Source organism: Aegilops tauschii, chromosome 5, assembly GCF_002575655.3.
Source record: "Aegilops tauschii subsp. strangulata cultivar AL8/78 chromosome 5, Aet v6.0, whole genome shotgun sequence".
Classification (NCBI taxonomy): Eukaryota; Viridiplantae; Streptophyta; class Magnoliopsida; order Poales; family Poaceae; genus Aegilops; species Aegilops tauschii.
This window is the reverse complement of record NC_053039.3, coordinates 57858924-57885276: the sequence shown is the minus strand read 5'-3', so window position 1 is coordinate 57885276 and position 26353 is coordinate 57858924. Positions and strand designations below refer to the sequence as shown.

Sequence of the window (26353 nt, the reverse complement as noted above, 5' to 3'; positions counted from 1 at the left end):
GATTTCTCTCGCTACACTTGGATCTACTTCATGAAATCTCGTAGCGAGGTTCTCTCTATACACAAATGATTTGCTGCCATGGTTCACACCCAGTTTTCCACACCTATTCGTACTTTTCATGCTGACTCCGCTGGAGAGTATATCTCCCAGCTGTTGTGTGGTTTTCTCGCGGAACAGGGTACTCTTGCCCAGTTCTCTTGTCCTGGTGCTCATGCGCAGAATGGCGTTGCGGAACGTAAGCATCGTCATTTTCTTGAGACGTCTCGTGCGCCGATGATTGCCGCTTCCCTTCCACCCCACTTTTGGGCTGAGGCAATTTCTGCATCCACCCATCTCATCAACATTCAGCCATCGACTGCCCTGCAGGGTGGTATTCCTATGGAGTGTCTCACTAGTCGTTCTCCTGACTACTCGGCCCTTCGTATGTTTGGATGTGTGTGCTAGGTCCTTCTTGCCCCGCGAGAACACACCAAACTGACTGCTCAGTCGGTTGAGTGTGTTTCCCTTGGCTACAGTGATGATCACAAGGGCTATCGCTTGGGACCCTGTTGGTCTTCGTTTGCGCATCTCGCGTGATGTGACCTTTGACGAGTCTCGCTCTTACTACTCACGTCCTTCTTCCTCGAGCATCTCTGTGGACGATATTTCTTCTCTTCTCCTTCCCGATACACCTTGCTATGTGCCTCATGTTTCACCTCTTCCTCCTGCACCTCTCATTCATTCTCCTTCACCACCGACACCATCTTCCCTATCCTTCTCCTCCACCTCTTCACCATCATCTCCAGTCCGTCGCCCTCTCTCACCGTTTCCTCTCCACTATACTCGCCGCCCTCGTTCTGGGGACGCTTACCCTGATGCGCCTTCCACCTCTGGTGCACCTCCCTTCACGCCTCCCCCAGTTCATAACCTCCGTGCTCGGCCTCGCCCCCCACCTGATCGCTATTCTCCTGATCGGTTTGGTCTCTCTGTTATTGCTGAGCCCACTTCCTATCGGACTGCCATGACTCAGCCTGAATGGCAGCTTGCGATGGCCGAAGAGCTTGCTGCTCTTGAGCGCTCTGGCACATGGGATCTGGTTTCCCTCCTTCCGGTGTTCGTCCCATCACCTGCAAGTGGGTCTACAATATTAAGACTCGCTTCGATGGTTCTCTTGAGCACTACAAAGCGCGTCTTGTGGCCCGTGGTTTTCAGCAGGAGCAGGGATGCGATTATGATGAGACATTCGCTCTTGTGGCCCATATGACCACTGTCCGCACTCTCCTTGTTGTGGCTTCGGTTCGTCATTGGTCTATCTCTCAACTTGATGTCCAGAACGCCTTTCTCAATGGCGAGTTGCGTGAGGAGGTTTATATGCAGCCACCACCGGGGTACTATGCTCCTGATGGTATGGTCTGTAGACTTCGCCGCTCCCTCTATGGTCTTAAACAGGCCCCTCGCGCCTGGTTTGAGCGCTTCGCCTCTGTGGTGAATGCCGCTGGTTTCTTGCCCAGTGATTATGATCCCGCGTTGTTTGTTCACACGTCTCCTCGTGGTCGACTCTTCTCCTTCTCTATGTTGATGACATGATCATCACTGGTGACGACTCTGACCACATTGCCTTTGTTAAGGCTCGCCTTCGCAACCAGTTCCTCATGACTGATCTTGGTCCACTTCGTTATTTTCTTGGGATTGGGATCTCCTCAACCTCTGATGGCTTCTACATCTTCCAAGAAAAGTATATTCAGGATCTTCTTGCTCGTGCTGCTCTCAGTGAGGAGCGCACAGTTGTGACTCCTATGGAGCTCAACGTTCAGCTTCGTGCCTGTGATGGTGACCTTCTTCCTAATCCCACTCGCTACCGTCACCTCGTTGGCAGCCTTGTCTATCTTGCTGTTACGCGTCCTGACATCTCCTATCCTGTCCACATCCTGAGTCAGTTTGTTTCAGCCCCCACCTCTGTCCACTATAGTCATCTCCTCCGTGTTCTACGATATCTTCGTGGCACGATCTCTCAGCGTCTTTTCTTTCCCCGCTCCAGCTCTCTTGAGCTCCAGGCCTACTCCGATGCTACCTGGGCTAGTGATCCCTCTGATCGACGCTCGCTGTCTGCTTATTGTGTCTTTCTTGGTGGCTCTCTTATTGCTTGGAAGACAAAGAAACAGAGTGCAGTTTCTCGCTCGAGTACAGAGGCAGAGTTGCGAGCCATGGCTATGTTGACGGCTGAGGTGATCTGGTTACAGTGGTTACTTGAGGATTTTGGTGTGTCTGCTACTACGTCGACTCCCTTACTGTCAGACAGTACCGGTGCTATCAGTATTGCGCGTGACCCGGTGAAGCATGAGCTCAACAAGCACATAGGTGTGGGTGCCCACTTTGTGCGTGCTGCTGTGCAGGATCAGACTCTCGCTCTTCACTATGTACCCTCTGAGTTACAGTTGGCGGACTTCTTCACGAAGGCACAGACTCGAGCGCAGCATGGCTTTTTTCTCTCCAAACTCAGTGTTGTTGATCCAACATGAGTTTGAGGGGGGGTGTTAGATATGTATAGTCCCTTTTTGGTATATCCCCATTGCATAAGGGGTGTCCTGCACTTTACCACACATGTATATGTAATGGCCTTTGGCCCTCAGTGAATACTAGTTGCTCATTATCTAACAGGATGAAGCCAGCATTCCATTTTTTAATCTGAAAAAAAGGGGGTGAAAATACGCGGCCCTTCGAAAATTCAGTTCCACCTTAGAAAATCCAGCTGATGATCTAAAAGGACAAACAAATGGTAGGTGCAAGATTAAGTGGAGGTGGTGTTTAATTTGCCTGGTGCTAATGAAAGCTTTCTTCCTACGGAGTATATACGTACGTAATTGGGTGTGATTGTTTGTCCATTTGGCGCAGCATTAGATTCACCTGCCTTTGCCCTTTCTTAGCTCTGAATTCCAGCCAAAGTGATCATGTTGCCAAGAGGCCACTACATCTGGACCACTGGACCTTGCAAATGCCTTTAACGATCCATTGCAAATGCAATTTAAGGACCCAAGGAAGTACTAAAAGGCAGGGTACGTACCAGTTGGTTACGCAGCATAAGCTCAATTTGTTTCGTGGTAACACAAGCATGCTTAAATTTGAACTAAAATCACATCATTTATTTTTGGACAGAAGGGGTGCTACTTATTCAGGCGCTTTTTGTACACGCTGTCCTCCTCAGTTTGAAACCTTCTCTTCCCCTTTCTACCACTTCCATGGTGCCGACAAGTACAACTGTCTGCCAAAACCCGAGCACCATTTACCTACATGTGGCCCATATCTTGGCCGGGAGAGATGGATTAGTAGTGCAGTATAAAAATTAGCCATGCTTTTGGGCTTTACTAGTACAGTAGCTTTGAGCGGCCGTGCATGGCATGGCGCGCGGGAGCTCGCTCAAACTGATCGTAATGAGCAGACCCTCGTTTACCTTCAAATTATATGCACCCGCGCTACACTTTAACATATACAAACTCGCCGTACTTCCAGTGGGATCTTATTGGAGAGTTGAGCCGGCTCTCCTTTTGTTGCCCTGCCTTTACTAGAAGAAGAAGACAGTGACATGAAGAGTCAATCAGGTAACATGAAGAGTCAATCAATCAAGTTTTCTTGTTTCAAAAAATCAATCAAGTTTCAGAGTGTCGGGTGGACAAAAATTCGAATTCTTGCTGCACATTGGCATCTTTCGCCTAATAAGTTAGCCTAGCTTTCCTTTGCTAAAAGCGTTGTTGGATAGAGATAGCATTTCTTTAGTTTGTGATACTTCATTCGCACTCCATTCTTCAGATTTGTATCTTTTGAACAATTCTCTGCCTTTTCGTTAAAAGGAATAAAATCTGGCTACTTCATGATGAATACTTGTCCATTTGTGCTGTGAACTTTTATCCAACGTTGGATACTTGAAATTCTAATTCATCAGACACTTGAAACTTCGAACTCCTGCTGCAGATTGGCAACTTCCGCCTAAGTAGTTTAGCCTAACTTTCTTTTTTATTAGAAGCGTTGGACAGAACTCACTGCTTCAATTTTTTTTTCAAGGATACGTCAATGCAATTTTTTCGAAAAGGTGCGCTTTATTACTTAAAAGGTTTAACCATTACACCCGGCCTCTGCATAACTATGATGCAGACAGCCAAACAAGTTCTCTCACACAAACGAAAATTAAAAAAGCGAAATGCAAATAAACAGAGTATGTATAACGCCTAAAGCGGAGGTGGGCCAATCCTAAGATCATGCTGCCACCCATGTTGGGTAAAAGTATCCCTCGCCGTATCCTCCAATCGTGTACACACCTCCGTAAACATGCCTCGATTCTCCACACGTTGTAGAGAGGACCATAAACGAAGAGTCCCGGTACACCTGTAGATAACCTGCATTAGAGAAGTACTTTTATCGTTAAACACCTTATCATTTCTACATAGCCAAAGCGACCAAATAACGGCAAGCGCTCCCACCCTAAGAATAGTTCTGAACCTGTAATCTATCCCATGTAACCAGTTGCCAAATACATTAGCAACACTACAAGGAGGATATAAGCCAGAAGCTATCTGGATGACTGACCATATAGAACGAGCCAATTTGCATTGGAAGAATAAATGTTTTATTGTCTCATCATGGTGACAAAAGACACATTGCGGGCTTCCATTTAATAAGGTTATCTTTATTAAGAATGACTCCGCGACGAAGATACCATGCAAAGATTTTATTCTTTAGAGGTATCTTCATCTTTCAGATCTTCTTATTATTATCAACTGGCACATCAGACTGGATTAACGCTCTATACATAGACTCCACTGAGAATTGTCCATTCCCATGTAGGTTCCATCGAAATACATCACACCCATGTGACAAATGCACCGTGGACAAACGCTGGAGCAGGATATACCATGATTGAAGTCTGGGTCCAATTAAATCTCTTCTGAACGTCACATTTGGCGGAAATGATTCCATTACCGTGGCTATAGTATCACCCTTATGACGCACAATGTTGTATAGAGCTGGATATTGTTCTCGGAGTGTGGCATTTCCCAGCCACTTGTCCTCCCAGAATCTAATTTCCGAGCCGTCCTTAATTGAGAAGGATCCATAGGAGAAGAAATATTTCTTCGTAGCCATCAGACCTGCCCAAAAGTGAGAATCCCCAGGCTTCCAGTATACTTGAGATACCGCCTTGGAACCCACATATTTCCTTCTCAGGAGGGTTTGCCATACACCATCTCCCGTCATTAATTTAAACAACCATTTGCCGAGGAGGGCCCTATTCTTAACCTCAAGGTCATGAATGCCCAACCCGCCTTGGTCTTTGGGATGGCAAACCACACTCCATTTAGCCAGTCGATATTTCTTTTTCTGGCTATCTCCTTGCCAAAAGAATCTTGATCGGAAATAATCCAATCTATGTAAAACTCCTTTCGGCAATTGGAAGAAGAAAATCATATATAGTACCATGTTACTTAGTACTGAATTTATGAGGACCAATTTTCCACCCAGAGACAGCAGTTTACGATAGAAAATGCCACGAAGGCAAAGGTTTTTACAACTCACCCGCGGCTAGGCAGCCACACCACGACACCTATTGGTATTACTCGTCTCTATCCAACCTGTCCACCCTCATCGGTAGGGATCTATCTTCCCTCAGCAGAGCCGCTGCCCGCCAGTTTTGCCCCTCGACGTTAATCTTGTTCAGCACTACATCCGCCGACGGTACCGCACCATTGAAAACAATGTCGTTCCTGTGCCTCCAGAGCGTCCATGCCACTAAGGCGACGACTGTCCAAGTTTCCTTCCTCATATCTCGTTGTGGGTCCAGCGAAGTCCACCAGTCCACCAGATTGCTGTCATGCCGTGGCACCCACGTCGGCCTAGCCCAGTTGCTAGCTACGACAGTCCACACTTGTCAAGCCAGGACGCACCCAATGAGTATGTGGTTGATTGTCTCCGGCTCTTGGTCACAGAAAGGGCAGGCGGCTGGGTGCGGTAGCTGGCGGTGCTCCAGTCTGTCCGCCGTCCAGCATCTGTTCTTCATGGCCAGCCACGCAAAGAATTTGCAGGCTGGAGTGGCTTGCGATTTCCAGATTTGGACGGCGCCTGCCGCCTCCACTCTAGCAGCGAAGAATGCCCGGTAGGCCGATCTTGAGGAGAAGGATCCGTTGGCCTCCCATAACCATACAATCTCATCGTCTACCCCTTCCGCAAGTCGGATGTCCTGTAGTCGATCCACTAAGCCCAGAAATTCAAGCAGTCCCTGGGCGCTCAAGTTAGGCGAAACCTCCTACCACCATCTCGTCAAGAGGGCATGCTGCACCGAGCAGTTAGCCACTACCTTTTTCTTGACGGCCGCGAACAGACTGGGCATTAGATCCTGAATTCTTCCTTCTGGGAGCCACCAATCTGTCCAGAATTTGGCCATGGCCCCGTCTCCCAGAGTACACTTGGTGGCCGCTTTGTATATTGCCATTGATTCCGGCGGCACCTGAAGGTTGAATTCTTTCCATGGCCTGTCTTGGTCAGTCCTAGTGAGCCATGGCCATCGAGCTCGAAGCGCCAAGTTGAGCAGCCGTAGATTGGGTACCCCGAGCCCACCGTGCTCCTTAGGGGAGCACACCTTCTCCCAGGCCACCAGACAGTGTCCGGTGCTCACATCCCGGCGTCCTTTCCAGAGGAAACCTCTACAGATCTTGACCATTGCCTCGAGAGTTTTTGCCGGAAAGTCCAACGCAATCATGGCGTGAATGGGCATTGCCGCTAGCGTGGTCTTCAGCAGTTCTAATCTCCCCGATCTGTACAAGAGTCGCGCCTGCCAAGCCGGCAGTCTATCTGCCATTTTATCCACCAACGACTGCAGCTAGGTTGTCGTGATCTTCCTCAGCCCAAGCGGGAGCCCGAGATAGCGGCACGGCCATCCTAGCACCTGGCAACCCAGCTCCTCGGCGATCAGCTGAAGTGTTCATTAGAGCATCTGATCGGGTGCGCCGAGCATTTGGCGAGGTTGGTTCTGAGACCCGAGGCCACGCCGAAGTCGGTTAGGAGCACAGAACACGCCCTCAAGCTATCTCTGTCAGGCGTGATGAAGGTAATGACATCATCGGCGAAGATCGAGGTGCGGCTATGAAGACCGGCTGGTGCAAGTGGCTGCAGAACCCCCTCATCAGCCGCATGCTTAAGCAGGTAGTGAAGCCCTTCCATCACCATGACAAAAAGCAATGGGGAGAAGGGATCTCCCTGGCGCAGCCCACATCTGTTATAGATCACCTCCCCTGGTACTCCGTTGAGCAGCACCCGCGTCGAGGAAGAGGCTAAAAGTCTAGTCACCCACGAGATCCACTTGCTGCTGAACCCCATATGTCGAAGTATTTCGAGCAGGAATGCCCAATCCACGGTGTCGAAAGCTTTAGTGATGTCCAGCTTCAACATCACCGTCGGCCGGCCGGCGGCGTGTAACCTTCTAGCCATGCCCTGGACCAGCATGTAGTTGTCATGGAGGCATCGGCCTTTTATGAATGCGCTCTGGTGCGCGCCGACAAGGCCAGGCATCTCCAGAGCCACGCGCGTGGAAAGTACCTTCGCCACTAGCTTCGGGAAGCTGTGAATCAAGCTTATCGGGCGGTAATCTCGTACGTCAATCGCGGCCGGCGACTTGGGCAGAAGAGTGATGAGTGCCTGATTTATAGATGTTAAGCCCCGAAAATCCATATTGCCAAAAGCCCTGAATGCTTCCATAATGTCTTCCTTGATTATTTGCCAACACGCCATGTAGAATCTAGGTGTGAATCCGTCGGGCCCTGGTGACTTATCCAGCCCCTGCGCGCAGACAGCTGCCCATACCTCCTCTTCTGTAAAATCATGATCAAGGTGGGTCAAGTCCTTGGACGGCATGCCGATTTCATCAAGGTTGATCGTAAAGGCGCGATCCGTTGCCCCGCCGAGTAGACCAGCGAAGAACGAGTCAATCCCCTCCGCCATCTCCTCATGCTTGGTGGTTATCACGTCATCCACTTTGAGTTTAGTGATGAAGTTCTTGCGTCGTCGGTGGCTCGCGTGCGCGTGAAAGAACTCGGTGCAAGTGTCCCCCTCCTTAAGCCAAAGCACCCTCGATCGTTGTCGCGCAATTGATCTCTCCATCGATGCCAAACCCAATAGCTTTCGCTTTAGCAGTCTCCTCAGAGCCACCTCGGCCTCCGAAAGGGATCGGCCTTCCATAGCTACATCCAGTCGTAGAATCACTTCTATTGCGATGCTAATTTGTTGTTTTATGCTACCAATGTATCTATCATTCCAACTCTTCAGCGCCTTGGTCGTTGCCTTTAGCTTGATAGCGATTCTTTTGAAGGGATTCTGCACGTATGGCTGTCCATCCCAAGCTTGCCTGACCACCTCATGGAACCCATCGACCTTAGTCCAGAAAGCTTCGAAGTGGAACCGCCTGCCCCGGCGCATATCAGTGTCAAGCGCCAAATGCAATGGGTAGTGGTCTGACACGCTGGTGCTCAACGCCGATAGGAAGGCCGTGGGGTGCTGCGACTCCCAGTCCACAGAAACAAGAAGTCTATCAAGTTTCTCCAAGGTCGGAGCTTGGCGCTCATTGGACCACGTGTAATGCCTGCCGTTCAGATAGATGTCTCGCAGCTCTAGATCAGAGATGCACTTTCTAAACCGACCCATCATGCGTCTGTTTAGCCTGTCGTTGCTCTTGTCTGTGGGATCCGCTATGAGATTAAAATCTCCGGCCACCAACCAGGGGCCTGCATGCAAAACCCGAATCTCCCTGAGCTCCTGCATGAAAGAAATCTTGTCTATCTCCTCCTGGGGTCCATAACACCCCGTAAACCACCACCCGGACAGGTCGCTGAACACCACCCTGGCCGTGACCGTATTATCCGTAAAATGTGGGTTTGTTAGGCGAACAGTCGCAGATTTGCTAGCCAGCAGAATCCCCCCACAAGTGCCCACCGCCGGCAAGCAGAAAAAACAGTCAAAGTCGAAACCTAAGCATTGCTGGACCATGGCCAAGTCCATGTTCTGGACCTTGGTCTCCTGTAAACACACGATACTAGCACCCGAGCATGAAATGAGATTTTTTATTGCATTACGCCTAGCGGGGTTGTTGATGCCCCTCACGTTCCACACCACAATAGACATGGTTGGGTCAGCCATTAGGAGAGGCCTACCCTAAGACCACCAGGACCAGCCTACTACGCTGCCTCCCCGTCCACCACATGTCCCAACGGCAGCACATCCGCCTGCCAACCGAATAGGCTCAGAGGACGGGAGAAGAGGTCCACGTACGCCTGCATGGCTTCATCTCCAATCACCTCCCCCTCACGAGCAATGCCAAGCTCTATCATCAGTGTACGTTGTTGTTGCTTGACTGACGAGCCCCCTGTGAAACGCCAGTTAATCCTGACACTACGCCTCAGCGTGGTGGGGGGTGTCCTCCTCTTTCGCCTGTTGCGTACCACAGTTGGGCGGTGGAGCAAAGGCTCAATACTCTTCTGGCACTTCGATCTCAGGCTCTCAATCTGGCCACCCACCGGGCTCGGGGTCTCACCCGCAGGTGCTTCAAATTTTAATACTCTATTCATTCTGCATTCTTCAGATTTTCTTTCCTGAGCAATCGACGATTCATTAACACGAATAAAACTTTGCTAGTTAATGACGAAAACTGGCTGAAAAGTTCGGCACACCAGTCAAGCTGGCGGCTCCGGCACCCTACTGACCGGAACCGATACCCTACAATATGACAACGGTTTCACGCTCCATCCTTCAGAATTCACCCTCAAATGCCAACCTTTCTTCTTCATGCTCAACATCTATTTCATCGCATCCATCATCCGAATAATAATATCTCTGTTGCGTGCATTGATCAATAGGGCGTTTGAAACCTAGCGGCAACCTATGCTAATCATTTTTAGCATGATGACTAGCTCTGAATTCCAGGAAAAAGTGATGTTGCCAAAAGCCAATTGTACATGTGTAACGCCCACGATGCGGCTATATCTCCCACGTGTCGAGGCACGACTTAGAGGCATAACCGCATTGTGGTTTTGTCGCAAGAAGGGTCATCTTCACACAATCCCATGTAATGAACAAGAATGGGATAAAGAGTTGGCTTACAATCGCCACTTCACACAATACATAAATATAAAACATACATCATCCAAAATCCACACATAGACCGACTACGGTCAAAATCCAAATGAAAATAAGATAACCACAAATGCTAGATCCCCGATCGTCCCAACTGGGCTCCACTACTGATCATCAGGAAAAGACACATAGTAACGACCACGTTCCTCATCGAACTCCCACTTGAGCTCGGTTGCGTCACCTGCACTGGCATCGTCGGCACCTGCAACTGTTTTGGTAGAATCTGTGAGTCACGAGGACTCAGCAATCTCACACCCGCGAGATCAAGACTATTTAAGCTTATAGGAAAGGTTGGTGTAATGAGGTGGAGCTGCAGCAGGCACTAAGCATATATGGTGGCTAACATACGCAAATGAGAGCGAGAAGAGAAGCAAGGCAACAGTCGTGAAGCTAGAAATGATCAAGAAGTGATCCTGAAACTACTTACGTTCATGCATAACTCAAACCGTGTTCACCTCCCGGACTCCGCCGAGAAGAGACCATCACGGCTACACACACGGTTGATGTATTTTAATTGGGTCAAGTGAAAAGTTCTCTACAACCGGACATTAACAAATTCCCATCTGCCTCATAACCGCGGGCACGGCTTTCGAAAGATAATACCCTGCAGGGGTGTCCCAACTTAGCCCATCATAAGCTCTCACGGTCAACGAAGGATAAACCTTCTCCCGGAAAGGCCCGATCAGTCTCGGAATCCTGGTTTACAAGACATTTCGACAATGGTAAAACAAGACCAGCAAAGCCACCCGAATGTGCCGACAAATCCCGATAGGAGCTGCACATATCTCGTTCTCAGGGCACACCGGATAAGCGAAGCGTACAGGTACCAACATAACCCAAGTTGCCAAGGGACGGTCCCGCACGATGCTCTAGGTTGGACCAGCACTCAGAGGAACACTGGCCCGGGGGTTTAAATAAAGATGACCCTCGGGCTCGCGAAAACCCGGGGGGAAAAAGGCTTAGGTGGCAAATGGTAAAACCAAGGTTGGGCCTTGCTGGAGGAGTTTTATTCAAGGCGAACTGTCAAGGGGGTCCCATAAATCACCCAACCGCGTAAGAAACGCAAACTCAAGGAACATAATACTGGTATGACAGAAACTAGGGCGGCAAGAGTGGAACAAAACACTAGGCATAAGGCCGAGCCTTCCACCCTTTACCATAATATATAGATGCATTAATTAAATAAGAGATATTTTGATATCCCAAAATATCCATGTTCCAACATGGAACCAACTTCAACTTCACCTGCAACTAGCAACGCTATAAGAAGGGCTGAGCAAAAGCGGTAACTTAGCCAAACAACGGTTTGCTAGGAAAGGATGGTTAGAGGCTTGACATGGCAATATGGGAGGCATGATATAGCAAGAGGTAGGTAGCGCAGCATGGCAATAGAGCGAACAACTAGCAAAGCAAAGATAGAAGTGATTTCGAGGGTATGGTCATCTTGCCTGCAAGGTTCTCAGAGTTGTCGAAAGCTTGATCCTCGTAAGCGTACTCAACAGGTTCCTCGTTCACGAACTCGTCTCCCGGATCTACCCAAAACAAGAACACAAGCAACGGAACCACAATCAATCACGGGAAATGCACAAGCAACATGATGCAAAACATGAATGATATGCAAGATATGATATGCGATGCATATGCGTGCTCTGGAAGAAAAATGATGAACAAGGCAGTAACTTGGCAAAGCAAGCATGCCACTGGAAAGATGAGATGATTTCGGTCGAAATCGATATAAAGATCACCGGAAACGGATGCACGGTTTGCAAATGGCAAGCAAAACAAGAATGACACGAATCTGCGATTAACAGCATGATAGCGCTTAAAATGCAACAAGTAACAATGCCACAGCACTCCCACATAACAACAAAATATATGGCAGTAATCTACAGGAGATTCTTGACAAAAGATGAACACTGACCTACGTCTAGATCACACCACAGCTTGTTCAAACAAGCATGACAAAAGTGCAAAAGATATCAGGTTCACAGACTTAGTGAAATTACTGGACATGGCAGAAACAGCATCAGGTAGCAATGTTCAGAGCAAGCAATCAACATGCTACAGAAACTTAACATGGCAAAACAAGGAATGGAAGTAATCTATTAAATGCATATGACAAAAGTCCCTTACTGATCATAAGTCAAAAAGGACCAGACGATATGATGGCAACCATGTAAACATAGCAAGTCTCGTTAACAGGTTTCAGACTTAGCAGAAAACAGAGCATGGCAGAAACAGACATTATGAGGGCATCTTTGAGAGCTTGATGCACTCATCACAAAGGAATGCATGACAAAAAAAGCATACCTATAGCAATATAGCATGTTTATGAAACTATCCATGGCAAGAGAAAGTACATAGCATGTATGAAACAACTACAACAAGCTTGGCAAAATTGAATATCATGTAAACAATCTGCCAGAAATATTTTATAGCAAAAGTAGAGCAAGATTGCGTCATGCTATGGCACTCCATAATTGCAAACAAAGGCATGAATGGATAGTGCACAACTATATCTACAAAACATATTTACTGAACATCACCAAAATAAGCATGGATCTCTCTGTAGCCACATAGATACATAGCAACAAAATAACAGCAGTCACAGACAGAAAAATTACTAAGTCCCTGAAATCAGAAACATTACGATGCCTAGTTTGCATGCTTGTGCTAGTCATCACTGAGATCACAAAAATATATGGCATACACCTCTGTAAATATGGCATGGCATACATCAAAAAACATTTAGAGCTCATACTCATAAGATGCACACATTAAATGCAACAAAAATAACAAATCCTCAAGTTCTTATAAGTAACAGCAGATAACAGCAACTAGCACTCTTGCACAAGAGATTTAGGCATCAAGATGGACTCAAATGAACTTGGTGCAATGGAACAAAATGAAGAGCATCATGAGGCGAACATTTCGATATATTACACGCATGAAACGGAGCTATATCCAGAGAGTTATGATGCAATGAACATGACCATATAATGTAAGAAATCTAGGACTTAGAGATTTCGGGAGAGGGAGAAAGTCAACGCACGTCTCCAGATCCGATCGGGCTGGCTAGGGTTCGGAGCTCGGGCCGCCGGAGTTGCTGCCGGTGAGGGAGGAGGCGGCGGTCGGCGTGGCCTCGGGGCCGGCGAGGACGGCGGCGACGCGGCGACGGAGGAGAGGGGCGGCGCGGGCTCCGGCGGAGGGGCGCGCAGAGGCGACGGCGAGGCGGCGGCGTGGCGCCGGCGAGGCGGGAGGACGGCGCGCGCGCGGGGACGGAGGGCGGCGGCGGCTCGGGGCGCACGGGGCCGCGGGGGCCGGTTGCGGGCTTCGGCCGGCCGCGGCGTACGGGCGGCGGGGCGCTGACGTGGCAGCGTCTGAGTGGGTGCGGGCGGCGGCACAGTTCGTCCGGCGCCGGGCGGACGTGTCCGGCGCGCGGAGGGAGAGGCTAGGGTTTCAGGGTGGCTCACATATTTATAGGTAGGGAGCTAGGAGGCTCCAAATTGAGCACGGTTTTCGCCCACACGATCGTGATCGAACGACCTAGAGCATGGAAGAGATTTAGAGGGGTTTTGGGCTGTTTGGAGGGGGTTTTGCTGTAACCCACAAAAGGACTTTGCGGTTACCCGGTTAACCGTTGGAGCATCAAACGACCTTCAAATGGAACGAAACTTGACCGGTGGTCTATCGGTGGTATACCAAGGCCACTTGGCAAGCCTCGGTCCATTCCGAGAACGTTCAACACCCGCTCACGAAAAGAAACAAGAGGGGTGCGCCGGAGGAGGTGGGAGTGCCGGATTGCAAAACGGACAACAGGGAAAAAGCTCGGATGCAAAAGACGAACACGTATGCAAATGCAATGCACATGATGACATGATATGAGATGCATGACATGAACAAAAATGCAAAACGAAAAACAAAACCCGACCACGGAGGGAATATCATAACACATAGCCGATAATGGCAAGAGTTGGAGTTACAAATATGAAAAGTTATATCCGGGGTGTTACAACATGGAGCACTGAACTTTGCATGCCGTTTCAAGAACCTGATGAGAAGAAGAAACAAAGGAGTACTTAGAACGTAAGGTGAATCTGTTTTCTCTATTTACCATACAAAAATGATCTCTTTTAGCACTTTGATGCGGGCAAGTGCAACTAGCTTTACCTTTAGTTACTGAACTAAGTTCAGTACTAATGACCATAGACAGCATAGATTAGCCATGCTTTTAGCTTTTACTTAGTTTTGTTTTTCGAAAAAGAAAAGGAAGGGGGGCTTTTGCTTGCTTTGAGTGGCCGTGACATGGCGGGATTTCACTCAAACTGCTGATAGAACCGGGCATCAGGTATGCACTGCTCCATGATACACGAACTGTACCTAACTCGATCGCGCTGGCTGAACTGCTGGTGTCTCGTACGAGTGGTAGCATCAGTACAACAGAGTGTGCTTCAGTTCATTTTCAGTCTGGTCCCCGGTTGGATTGTACTGTACTCCTATGTTCAGATGGCACCGACTAATTACCATTGATCATGGGCGAAAAAAGAAGAAAAAAACCACGTGTTTAGTTTTTCTTAACACCATACGGATACAGATGCTTATACATACACACATACATTCACGCACGCATGTTTAGGTTATGAAAACTACTGTTACTAAAGTGCCGATCGTTTTTGCGTGTCCCTTGGAAAGAACAAAAAAATCATTTCTGCATCTAAGAAAGTACATGTACTCATCATTTCTGCGCTTTATGTTTCGTTGTCCTTTGCCCATCCTTCTTTTTTTGCCAATCATTACGTGGTACTGTACCAGTTTAAATTTGATGGGGGCGAGTAGTGCAAGTGTGTGCGCAACTAATCTCCACTTTTTAATTACTGCGATGTACCTTTGGTGTATATTCGGCAGCGCACAAGATATTAGCACTACAAATTAGCCATGCTTTCTTGCTTTCCTTACTTTCATCGTGCTGACTCTATATTTGGAGGTTGGATGAGGTGATATGGCGCCCTCTTTATCCATCCAAATATTGACGTCACGGACATTCTAGAATGCGCCCTCCTTCCAACCGTCGGCCGCATCCCTTTGTTTGGTGCCACCGCCGCCGCTAGGCCCACCGCAATATGGCCACGGTCGCCTCCGCTAACCCATTCTCGAACCTCCGACGCTTCATCGCAGCCCCACGCCTTCTTCCTGCCGTTCGGCCGTGCTACCCCTTCCGCCGCTCAATCTGAAGGTAAATTTTCCCAACCTTTCCATGTAGATTTAGTTTAGACTCATAGATTTGTGTAGATGGCATATGATTCGCAATATGTGTAGATGGATCCGATGGCGTAGCTAATATTTTTTTATGATTCATCCATCATATTCGAGCTTCGAGTCCGAGTGTGAAATGATGGACGCTAATGAAGACGAGGTAATACCGATGGTTGCATAATGGATAGCATCAACCGGAAGTAAGACGAAGCGTCCGGGGTTGCAGGTTGGCCACGTGACATTTCGACGGAACAAATGCGCTGGCCGCGAGAATGTGTTTCGACGACGCTTCCACATGACTGAATGGTTGTTCAGTAGAATTGCCAACAACATGCACTGCAGTGAACCTTTCTGGCAACAACGGAGAAATGTCACTGGTCTGTTGGGTTTTTTTTCCCTTTCCAGAAGGTGATGGTGCCATTTGGGATGCTTGCATATGGCTCTCTTGGAGATTTATGGGATGACACTCTTCGAATGGTCGAGTATACAATCATCATGTGCGCGCAAGTGTTCGCTGAAACTATGGTGCGTGCTTATGGACCGCATTATCTGCGAGCACGCAATGCCGAGGAACGGTTTCAACCCCCTCCCCTCCCCCAGTACTATTCATCTCGCGAGCTGGATCACCCGAGTAGCGCCCTTCCTTTGTAGTTTAATTTCGTGTCGATGCATGAACTTTCCTAAAGTATTATGTCCATGGCATAATTGTAGTAGTAGAAGAAATTCCATAAGCTGTTCTCGATGATAGTTCTTCCTTTGAAGTTACATGTAAAGCAGACTACATGAAAAAGAAAACGATCTCTATAAAAGGAAATATTAAGGGGGAGTATCTAGTCCCAAGCTCATATGCTCCATAATGAAGTCAAATCGAAAAAATAGTAAAAAAATCAAAAAAATCTGAAAAAAAAATGCAGTGCAAACTTTGACAAATTTCTCAGTCCTTGCAAATTTTCATCCCGAAATAACATTCTTGGAAGTCGTAGTAAAAAACAAAATTGACACTCCAAAAATACTATTTTCGAAAGCATTTTGCAGTGCTGCTTTTTTTTGCCATGACTTCCACGAATTTTATCTCGGGATGAAAATTTGCAATCACCGAGAACATTTGTCAAAGTTTACACAAAAAATAATTCAAATTTTCAAAGTTTTTTTCATTTTTTTGAATTTACTGTTCATTCCGAGCTCAAATGAGCTTGGGAGTAGAATGAGACTTTCGGGAGAAGATCCTCCAAAATGTCTATGAAATTCTTCTGAACGAATGAGATCCTTTGTTCACACTTGGTTCATTTTTTTGCTGTCCTCCTCGACGTTATATCCATCCTTTCTGAAAAAACATCATGCGTTCCTTTTCAGTGATTACCACTTTGATGGGGAGAACAAGTAGTGTAAGTGTGTCCTCATCTAGTCTTCCCTTTAATTACTCTGCTAACCTGGTCTATATTCAGTACACTAGCAGATGCTACAAATCAGGCATGCTTTTTTGCTTTTTACTTGGCTTTGATTGATTAGTCGCTTTGGTCGAGTAGCCGTGCACGTCGTCTGCTTTGTCACGGCGCGCGGGAACTCGCTCAAACTGCTGAACTCTCACATGGCCAGACATATTGATCACCCAGAGAGTCCTGTACTACTACTGTGCGAGTAGTATCCAAGTAGCGTGGAAGATTTGGGATCGAGAGACTCGCGCTGTCACTCACTCACGTCACGTGTCAGCTCTGGAGCAATCCAGCTTAATCAGTGGAGGCAGTAACTAATTTTGGCCTACTTTCCGTATGCATACACACACACACACACATATCACATACACATCCTGTTTCAGCTTTCAGGTTTCAACGATGCAGTTACACTACTAGTTCAGTTCAACCCGTGGTTGAAATGGAGTGCAGGGGTAAACTAATACGCAGTGTCAGCTATATATATGCATGCGCACGGACGCAAGGTATAGTATCCTAGGAGTACTTCTCTGTATACTGTGTTTGTAATTTGTAAATTCTGCCAGCCATTAGTTCTAGGGTTCTAGCTGGCTCCTGCCGGGCGGCGTGCAGTAGTAAACTACAGTAAACTGCAAGATGATGAGTTGACACCCATCGAAGTTCACTTTTACTACTACCCTGGGGTTGAACCAAAGGTTGAAATTGAAGATTCGGTTGCATTGACATGCCAGCTTAACTTACACATACACACAGTACCGTACATACTCCATGTGAAGTTTAAGCTGACAGTCGAAAATCGAAATCGAGGGCCTGCCTCACGTGCATGCAACAGCGCTCCAATGGCGATGGTTAAAGTTGGACGGAGATCTGCTCTTCGCCCGTCGCATCGAATGCATACGGAAGCTTCCGGTGAATTAAAGAGACGCTGCGTCCGATGGCGTTGACAACTTTCAACTCCCCCCAAGGCGGTGAAACTTGTGGGGTAAACGAGGCTGTGGCGGTGGTGATCCGGCGTCGGTAACGGGGCGCCGTGAGATCCATGGCGTCCTCGGTTAATTTAACTAACCTGTCTCCTCTCTTTGTTCTTTTGGTAGTAAAACTCGTGAGAACCGATGCCACTGTGGCCGGCTCGTCCCAAAGATTTTACCAGCTCGTGGTGGCAGCAGCATATCTGTCGCGGTCAAAGAGGTAAAAAGGGGCCAAATTACCGCTTTCTTGACCCAAAGGCGTCCGCAGTGTGCAAGTCCGAAAATGTGTGCTGCTCCTCCGACTCTGTTTTTCCAGTGGTTCTGGAACAGTGAGAGCACTGTCGAGTGACACTGGCCAGTGCGGTGCAGTGCTGGTACCCCTCTGTTTTCCTCCCTCCTGTTGATGCGCCGGTGTCTCCTACCAGACAGTTCAGTCCCTGTAGGAGGAATTCAGACGTTCCAACACACCGATCGTCATGTGCTTCAGTTTCTGTCGTCGAAGGCAGTTCGGTTTCTTCTGCCCGGGAAGCAAGTCATGGCATCTCTTCCACGTCTCGTCCCTTGTGCAAAGCTAGGCCGTAGGCACACACAACACGGGCTAGAAGAAGTACAAGGTAGATCATACTTGACGAGTACACTGGAGCGTGTACCTATCTATCCATCTGTTTGATGTAGAGTACAATGCTCATTTTCTTATACAGCATTCGGAAGCTACATGTTCTGTATACAGCTAGCTAGCAGATGACTTTATACAGCCTTCAAGTCTCATCTTTGCAAAAAAAAAAAAAATCCTTCTTTAGGGCAACTCCAACCATCAAAACGCCTCTAGACATTCGGACAGCATGGTTCACACATTTTTTTGCCATACAACACGATGCATTGAACTTCTATGAACCTGTTCGGACATTTGAATTATTCCCCAAAACCGGAAACGAACTCGTGGGAGGTTTGGGGGAGTTCGAACGGATGTCATGTCGGACTCCGACATACCTGACCGACCCAAAACCCCTCTCCCAGAGCCCTTTTTCCCACTCCGCGCCCTCCCCTATTGCTCTGTATTCGCACCAACCAAGACCGTCACCGCCTCTATACCACTCTGGTCATCGCCCAGTTCTAGCCGGACCTTCGCTGCTCCAACCAACCGTCTTGTACTTTGCCGTCGTTGCACCCCAGTTCCGAATGCAACCCAGGTATCGCCTGCCCATGCCTGCCGATGTTGTCCATGGAGGACACTATGTGTTGATCAATTCAATGACTCAATGTTGCAACTTGTTGATCACGTCAGTGTATAGCCCGGACGCGTTGCCATGTTGTATCAAAGGACGGAGGGCAAGCCCTTCACATTGATGCGTTGTTGAATAAAGCTCAAGGGACACAACATCTAGGTGAATAACATGAGTTGATGAAGAAGTTCAAGCTTGAGGAGTGAAAGGTTGAAATGAATGCCGCTTTCAAGAAGTATGATTGAATTTGGAAATCGATGGATTTTAAAATTTTATTGAACATCTGATGCTTTTATTATGTAAATGTATAGTTTAGGTTCTACGAATCGATGATTCAGAGTGAGGTTGCATAGCGGACATTTGGTTTAGTTTTATTCTATTTTTATTTTTGAAAAAGAATGGACATTTTGGTGTATAGGTTTAGATGGCCGCCCTCCTATCCGCAATCGACAAACGCTTTCAAACGTGTCCACTGATATTTGGTATGTCCGTTTTTTATGAACCGATATTTGGTGTGTCTTTTTTTATGAACCGCGTTGAAGTTGCCCTTGCTCCTCGACGCACGCCACACAATCAGGAAACGAAAAGAAGAAGAGGAGACCATCTTCAGCAACATGCATGATGTATGCTTCCTAATCATGCATTTGCCGTGTGAATAACTGCACATTGCAATCGATCAAGCTACTAAATATTTATTAGCCGTCTGTCAGCATCAGAACAGATGGGCAATTAGGGCTAATCCCGTCCGCGTCGGCTTCAATTCAACCTGCCCGCGAGGGAAAACGGGAAGAAAGAAAACCGCTTTTTCAAAGGGATGGCATCTCCTTTCTGCTTTACACATTGACACATCGTATTCGTTGCTCATTCGATTTCAATTTTGGACATTATAGTATTTCGCGGTGAACTGCTTTGTGAATGTCACTCGACAAAGTGGATGTGAGCTATAGAATCAGCTTGACTTCATAGGGGTTTTTCATCGTGCCCCACATGTCGGCGACTCATGGAGGGAACAGAACAGAGGAGAGCTGAGGATAATAATAAATAAACGTAAAAACATTTCGATTCCTCTGTTGCATAGGCGGGCAATGTACAAAATTTTGGGAGGGTGACCCGTCCACGTCGCATGATCGATTTCTTGATCCGTGTCGTGTCAGTGCCGTGAGTCCTGCGTGGACGCCGGCGACGGCATGGTGGACGCGGTCCTGCCGGTGGTCGCGGCGGAGGACGTGGTGGCCGAGGACAGCCGCGGCGGCGTCGGCGACACCTGCTTGATGGCCACGTTGGGGAGGAGCCCCGGCGGCGAGTCTCGCCGGCGGTCGTGCTCCTTCACCAGCTCCGTCGCGAACGCGTCCAGCTTCTCCCGGTTGGACTTCTCGGACAGCCGGCGGCCGCGGAAGAGCTCCGCCTCCACGTTCCGCTGCGTCAGCATCCCGTCCGCGATCGCCACCACCTTCCGAGCCTCCAGCGACCGGAGCGCCTTGATCGAGTGCGCCGGCGCCGCAGCCTGGACAAACTCACCAGCCACCACAGTTATTAGAATGCGTTTTGATGGGAAGATGAGATGAAACTTTTTGGTGTTTTTTCTTGTTTAGCTGACCTGGATGCGCACGTAGTTGCGGCCGCAGGTGTGGCCGAATGCCATGGCCACGGCCTGGTCGACCATGTCGGCGACGCCCTCGGCGGTGAGGCGGACCATCTCGGCGGGGGACGGGGAGCGCGGGGGAATTGGTGTGCGCCAGCCGGCGGACGGGGTGGCAGAGCCCGAGGCGGTGCCGCCGGAGGAGGACCCGGAGCCGATGGAGACGACCAGGAGGTCGTCGACGCCGGCGGCGAGGGGGAACTCCTGCTTGTTGTGCAGGACATGCGTGATGGCGGCAGCGGCGGGGTTGCCCATGGCTGCCACGCCACCGGACGCCGCGGCGATGGCCGTGCGGCCGTCCACGGAGCGGACTGCGGCGGCGACCGAGCCGCCGGCGCAGGTGGCAGCGCAGACGTCGCGGAGGCGGAAGTCGAAGCTGTCGCTCTCGACGGCGTCGGCGCGGGAGAATAGGAACGGCGCGCCCGTGGCCAGGTCGTAGCACGGCACCAGCAGCGGCGCCACCGTGTCCCTCAGCGTCGCGTCGCCGAACACCCGCCGGAGCGACGACGAGGACGATGACGCCGACAACGACGACTTGTCCGACGACCTCTCCCCGCGCCGGAACAGCGCGGCCCACCTCCCGCGCCATCCACCTCCACCTCCGCCCCACCCGCCCTTCCCGAGGCTCGCCGCCACGAACGCCAGCGCGTCGGCGGCCGTATACTTCGGCCGCCCGTCAGCACCCCTCACAAACAGCATCGCCGCGAGCACACCGCCCGCGCCGGCCCCCGCGGCGGCGTCGAAGAAGTCGGCGACCCGGGCGTCGGGGTCGCCGGCCTTGGCCCGCAGCGCGGCCTCGAGCCGGGCCAGCGCGGCGGCTGCCAGCAGCGCGTCCCCGGGGCCCGGGCCGCAGCCGTCAATGGCCAGCACCCGCACCCTCGCGCCCCCACCACCAAGCGGCCCCCTCCCCGGCGTGCCCGGCAGCGAGCACACCCCGCCCCCGCCAGCGCCACCGCCACCGTACAAGAACTTGCTCTCGAGGAACGAGAAGATCTCGTAGCTCAGCTTGCCGAGGTCCACGTCCACCTGCGGCGGCGGCGAGGCCATGGGAGCAGGGCAGGGCACGGAGTAATGGTGGAGGGGGAGTGGGAGCTTTCGTTGGATGGGATGTCCTTATTTACTCTTCCGACTGCGCAGCTGAACCGCGCAGAGCCCACCCCGCCTCCCCGCTTATAAATCGGAGAGACGACGCTACAATGGTAGGAGCAGCACAGTACTCCATACGTACGAGCTAAATCCGCAACGCAACTGTAGAAGGCGTATTCCTATTGAACCCGCGTCCACCTGGGTGGCCATGCGGATGAGGCAGCGGTGCGCGCTTGGCGGGTACCGGAATGCTTCGCTGACGCGTGGGTCCGGAGGCCGCTGACACGCGATCCACAATCGGCGGGTCCGGGCGTCAGTGGGCCGGCACGGGCCGCACGTGCGAGCGACGGGATCGGGGGGGGGGGTGTCGGGGCATGGAGCTCCGCTCTGCGGGGCGGGGCCGGCCAGCTAAGCTGCTTCCTCGGGCCCGCACTGTCAGTTTGGGTAGGTGGGCTGTGGGATCAGGGTGACCTGGCCGGCCACCTTTCTTCCTCGCTCGCCTGCCTGGCTGGCTGCAGCATGCAGGAGCAGCTTCGCGTAATTGCACGGCTGCATGCACGCGTACGCGCAATACGCACGGACGGTACCACCCTAGCTAACTATAGCTTGATCAGTTGATCTAGTGCGGTAGACTGTGGAGTTCGTGACTTCGTACTGCCGCGTTCATGGTTGCGGCACGTACGTCGTCTGGCCTATCGGAGGCCGATGCTTATTGGTGACCCAATGTGATGTGCCACTCATCATCGTACATCCTCTTGCGCCTGTATGCTCCGTCGATGATCGATCCATCTCCGTATCTTCTTCTACGCGTATGCATTATTGCAGTGACGATATGTGTATGCTGTAGTACGCAATACAGTTGGAGGAAGCTTGTGCGGTCGATCACGTACACGTACCCTTTGGCCCAGCTGGGTGATCGAGGTAAAAAGGACTGAGAGCATCTACAGCCGGACTTAATCCGGCCCCTCAAACGCCCGCGGATGCAGCCGGACACGCCCGCGGCACTGACCGGGCACTTCTTAAAAAATGCAATCCATATTCGGACACCTCAATTACCACATTTCAATTTCAAACAAACTCATGCAACTATGTCGGAGCACACAAATCGTCAGGCTACTCCATTACACTATGCTAAACATGTCATCGTATTACCAAAATTTGGCATGTTTGGCTATGATGGACTTCATCCACAGCTGCCCCTGCCCTTCCCGGCGCCCTTGCCGTCCTTCACGTGAAAGTACCGGTCGAAGACACAATATGGATCGAGTCGGATCTGCTCGTCGCTGCAGCTGTCCTCGCCGTCGTTGTCCTCCTTCTCCTCCTTCGGTGGCAGTCCGGCCATGGCACGGACCGCCTGATTCTGCTCTTGGGCGACGGCATGCGTGTTCCTCCGCTGCCGATTCTTCATAATGCGGGCGCGGATGGCTTCCTCCGCATCAGCTGCCTCCGCCACCGCCATTTCCGCCGCGATACGGGCCTCGGCGGCCCTTATCCTCTCCTTCCCACGGCGGACCGCCCGTTCCCGGTGGGACTCATACTCTGCCCGAGCGGTGATGGGGAAGGAGAGGTGTTTCAGCCAGGACCGCGAGGATCCAACACCAGAGGACCCGAGCGCCTAGTGAGCCGATGCTATGGCGTCACGGCGGACAGATCTGTCTGTCGGCCGGGGGCTGTCCTCCTGGGAGCGGCGGAGTGCAATGCGGACTACCATTGCCTGCTCCAACCCACACGGGACGACACCCCAGTCGACGGATCCGGACTGGTCAGAGTCCGATCCGCTGCCTGCCATGGCGGAGAAGGCCAAAAACCGCCGGAGGTGAGCTTGGGTGGCGGAGGGAAGTGGCTAGGGTTTGCTCCTGCGAGAGGATGAGGACGAATATAAGTGGGGTCGAGTGCGCCAGCATGGGCCAGGTCCGACGTGACGGGCATGCCCGGGCGCCCCCATATTTGAGCTGGGTATGGGGGTGCCGGTTAGTCAGGGCGTTTGATGCCCGTTTGAGGCGTCCGTCTTGATGAAAAAACGTGACCGGTCAGTGACCGGGCAGCCCGTCCGGACGTATGAGCCGGATTTTGAGAGGTCCGGCTGTAGATGGTCTAAGAGAAAGATCTTGTGCGCTGCCTGTTGGACTTGGGAGTACTGAAATGAGAAAATAATTCCATGTTACTTCTTTTTTTGCTTGTTTGAAGGAAGTTTTATTCCAAAGTAACAGCCTTACAGTCTGCTAATACAAGATTATAAATGAGCTGCGCCTGAAAACGTTTTTATGTACGGAAATGACTTTGAGCCGAGGCGTTGAATGATCATCGTCATCAAGATCATGGTTGACATCTTGCACCGGAGAACAACCGACCAAACGGGATCGAACAGCTGGTGCGTCTGAGTATTATATATATTTCTGTGGATGGATATGAATCATGCTTCATGCATGCAAATGCAATCACTCTAATATTATTATTGTTGCTCAATGCCTAATCGCCGGTCCTTCCGGTGCACATCATATCGCGCGATGGTGGATGATCGACGTCGCAACCAGCTGATTAGCAGCTAGGATCAGTGTGCAGTACGTGTACGTGCACGGCATTGAACAAGACCTTTGAACTTGATAACCGGCCGGCCGGAGCAGTTATTGGTTAAACTGCAGATTGGTTGAACTTAGGTGTGTGTGGTAACTGCAGCTTGGTTGGTTGGCTGGTTGGTGCGACCGTGCTGCGCGCAGCTTTTTCACCGCCGTCGCCGTCAGGTTGACACCATCAAACGTCGTATCATTGCGGAAAGAGGTTTGTTTGTCGACTATGCATTCATGGATCGACAAGGCAATTGGAACTGCATGCCACGTACGCATTTCATATAGCCATGCATCCACGCTGTCGATGTGTCAAAAGCAGCCAGCTGCCAACAGATACGCTCTTCCTCGCTGCCTTTTGAATGTTTGTAAAATTTCATTAAGAGAGGCACCTCCGATCCATATTAATGTCGCTGATTTAGCAATTCATTCACTTTTATTTACTCAGCACATAAGCTTGACTTAATAAGTCAAAGTTTAAAAAGTTTGACCAAGTTTATAGAAAACAATCCACACTTTCACAATAACAAATACTATATGTGATATGAAAATATACTCAATGATAATCTAATGGGATTTATGTGGTATTGTGGATGTTATTGTTTTTATATAATTGATCAAAGTTTATAAAATTTGACTCGACAAAGCTAAAATGTGATGTAAGTAAAAATGAAGAAGTACAAAATTATACTAAATCAGCGATAATTAATATGGATCAGAGGGAGTAGTATTTTAGTTTGTGAGATGCATCAAATTTCGTGTGAGGATTTTTAATAGCAATTAACTGTTTGCTATTTTCATATCCATATTTTCACTCTTTTTTTGCGGGAAAATACTTACATTACTCACGTAGCATCGCTACCATCAAAAGTAGATTGTGTGACAACCTCATGAGGGCCCGAACCAAGCCAAACCATAGTGCGGCCAGAGCTCCTACCATAAGATGCCAACAAATGACTTACGATATTTTGACTAATGTGAGTAATACAAGAATTCCATTGTTCCATAAGTTGCTTCATTTCACGAACAATAGTACTGTTTCGTGATCTGTCCATATCTTCCTTACGGACTAAATTAACATCCTCCCAACAATCTGACTCAATTATTATTGGTCATTGACTCCATTTTAATGCCAGAGATAATCTTTCTTTAATCGCAGATAATTCAGCCTCTAGTGCATCATGGCAATGAAGAAGATGTTAACAAGCACCGAAAATAACATCACCCTCATGATCACGAAGAACCATACCGGTGCATGTTGTCCCGTCATTCGGTTCAAATGCTCCATGCTTCACCCGTCTTGCATTACACACGTATCATCCACACTTGTTCCTGTACATATATGAAAACAATGGTTTTTAGTTTTTAGTTTTTTGTACTCATCAAAGACATATCAACACCCTTTTATAAATATTCTATAAACCTATACATCCAAACAAAGAAATCTGAAGAAGAAAAATATTTCGAATGGTATGCGAGGACTGTGGAGCACCCTTCCATGCAGGTGACGATCTTTGCATCATCGAGGTGGGAATGTAGGTTTGGGAAGGCTGATTTAGGGTCAGTCTTTTGGGTGACTTACAAAAAATAAACTGCCTCTCCCCGACTTAAAAGATAAGTCGCTCCCTAAATTTGTTGAGACTTCTTAATTATTTCATAACTACTTTAGAAGCCGCAAGGGATAAGAGAGACGACATATGTGAAAAGCTGAAGAGGGGGCGACTTATTTTTTAAGCTACCAAAAAACCAACCCTTGGTGCATTAAGTAACAAGTATGTGAACAAAAGAAGGTAGAGGGGCCGTTATTTGTGAGAACCAATGAGATATATTTTGTAGAGTGGGTAATTGGTGGCTTTTCACAATGACATACTCCGTAGTTTTCAGGATGGTATAGCTAACTTGACCATTAGCTCTTGTGTAAGGGTGTTCTCTCACATCACCAAAGCATCATCGAATAAAGTATACACTAAGTGACTTGAGCGAGTTTTGAGTAGCCAACACGTACAGAAGTTGCGCTCCCACACGTGCACCAGAATGTGTAGACCGG

The 26353-nt window shown here is 49.4% G+C and overlaps 1 protein-coding gene across 1 annotated transcript; it reads right to left on the bottom strand.

The window, feature by feature from the left end:
• Positions 1–19868: 19868 nt before the first annotated feature.
• LOC109775079 (patatin-like protein 3) lies at positions 19869–21820 on the bottom strand. The gene is made up of 2 exons (XM_020333838.4): positions 20615–21820; positions 19869–20521 (listed from the first exon to the last, which is right to left on the bottom strand). Exons 1-2 carry the CDS (start codon positions 21701–21703, stop codon positions 20168–20170), a joined length of 1443 nt encoding a protein of 480 aa, XP_020189427.1. The 5' UTR covers positions 21704–21820; the 3' UTR covers positions 19869–20167.
• Between the last annotated feature and the right edge of the window lie 4533 nt (positions 21821–26353).

Coding starts and splice junctions, on each gene's coding strand:
- LOC109775079 (XM_020333838.4), bottom strand. CDS start 21,703: ATGGCCTCGCCGCCGCCGCAGGTGGACGTGGACCTCGGCAAGCTGAGC. Junction 20,522..20,614: donor GCAACTACGTGCGCATCCAG/GTCAGCTAAACA, acceptor GAGTTTGTCCAG/GCTGCGGCGCCGGCGCACTC.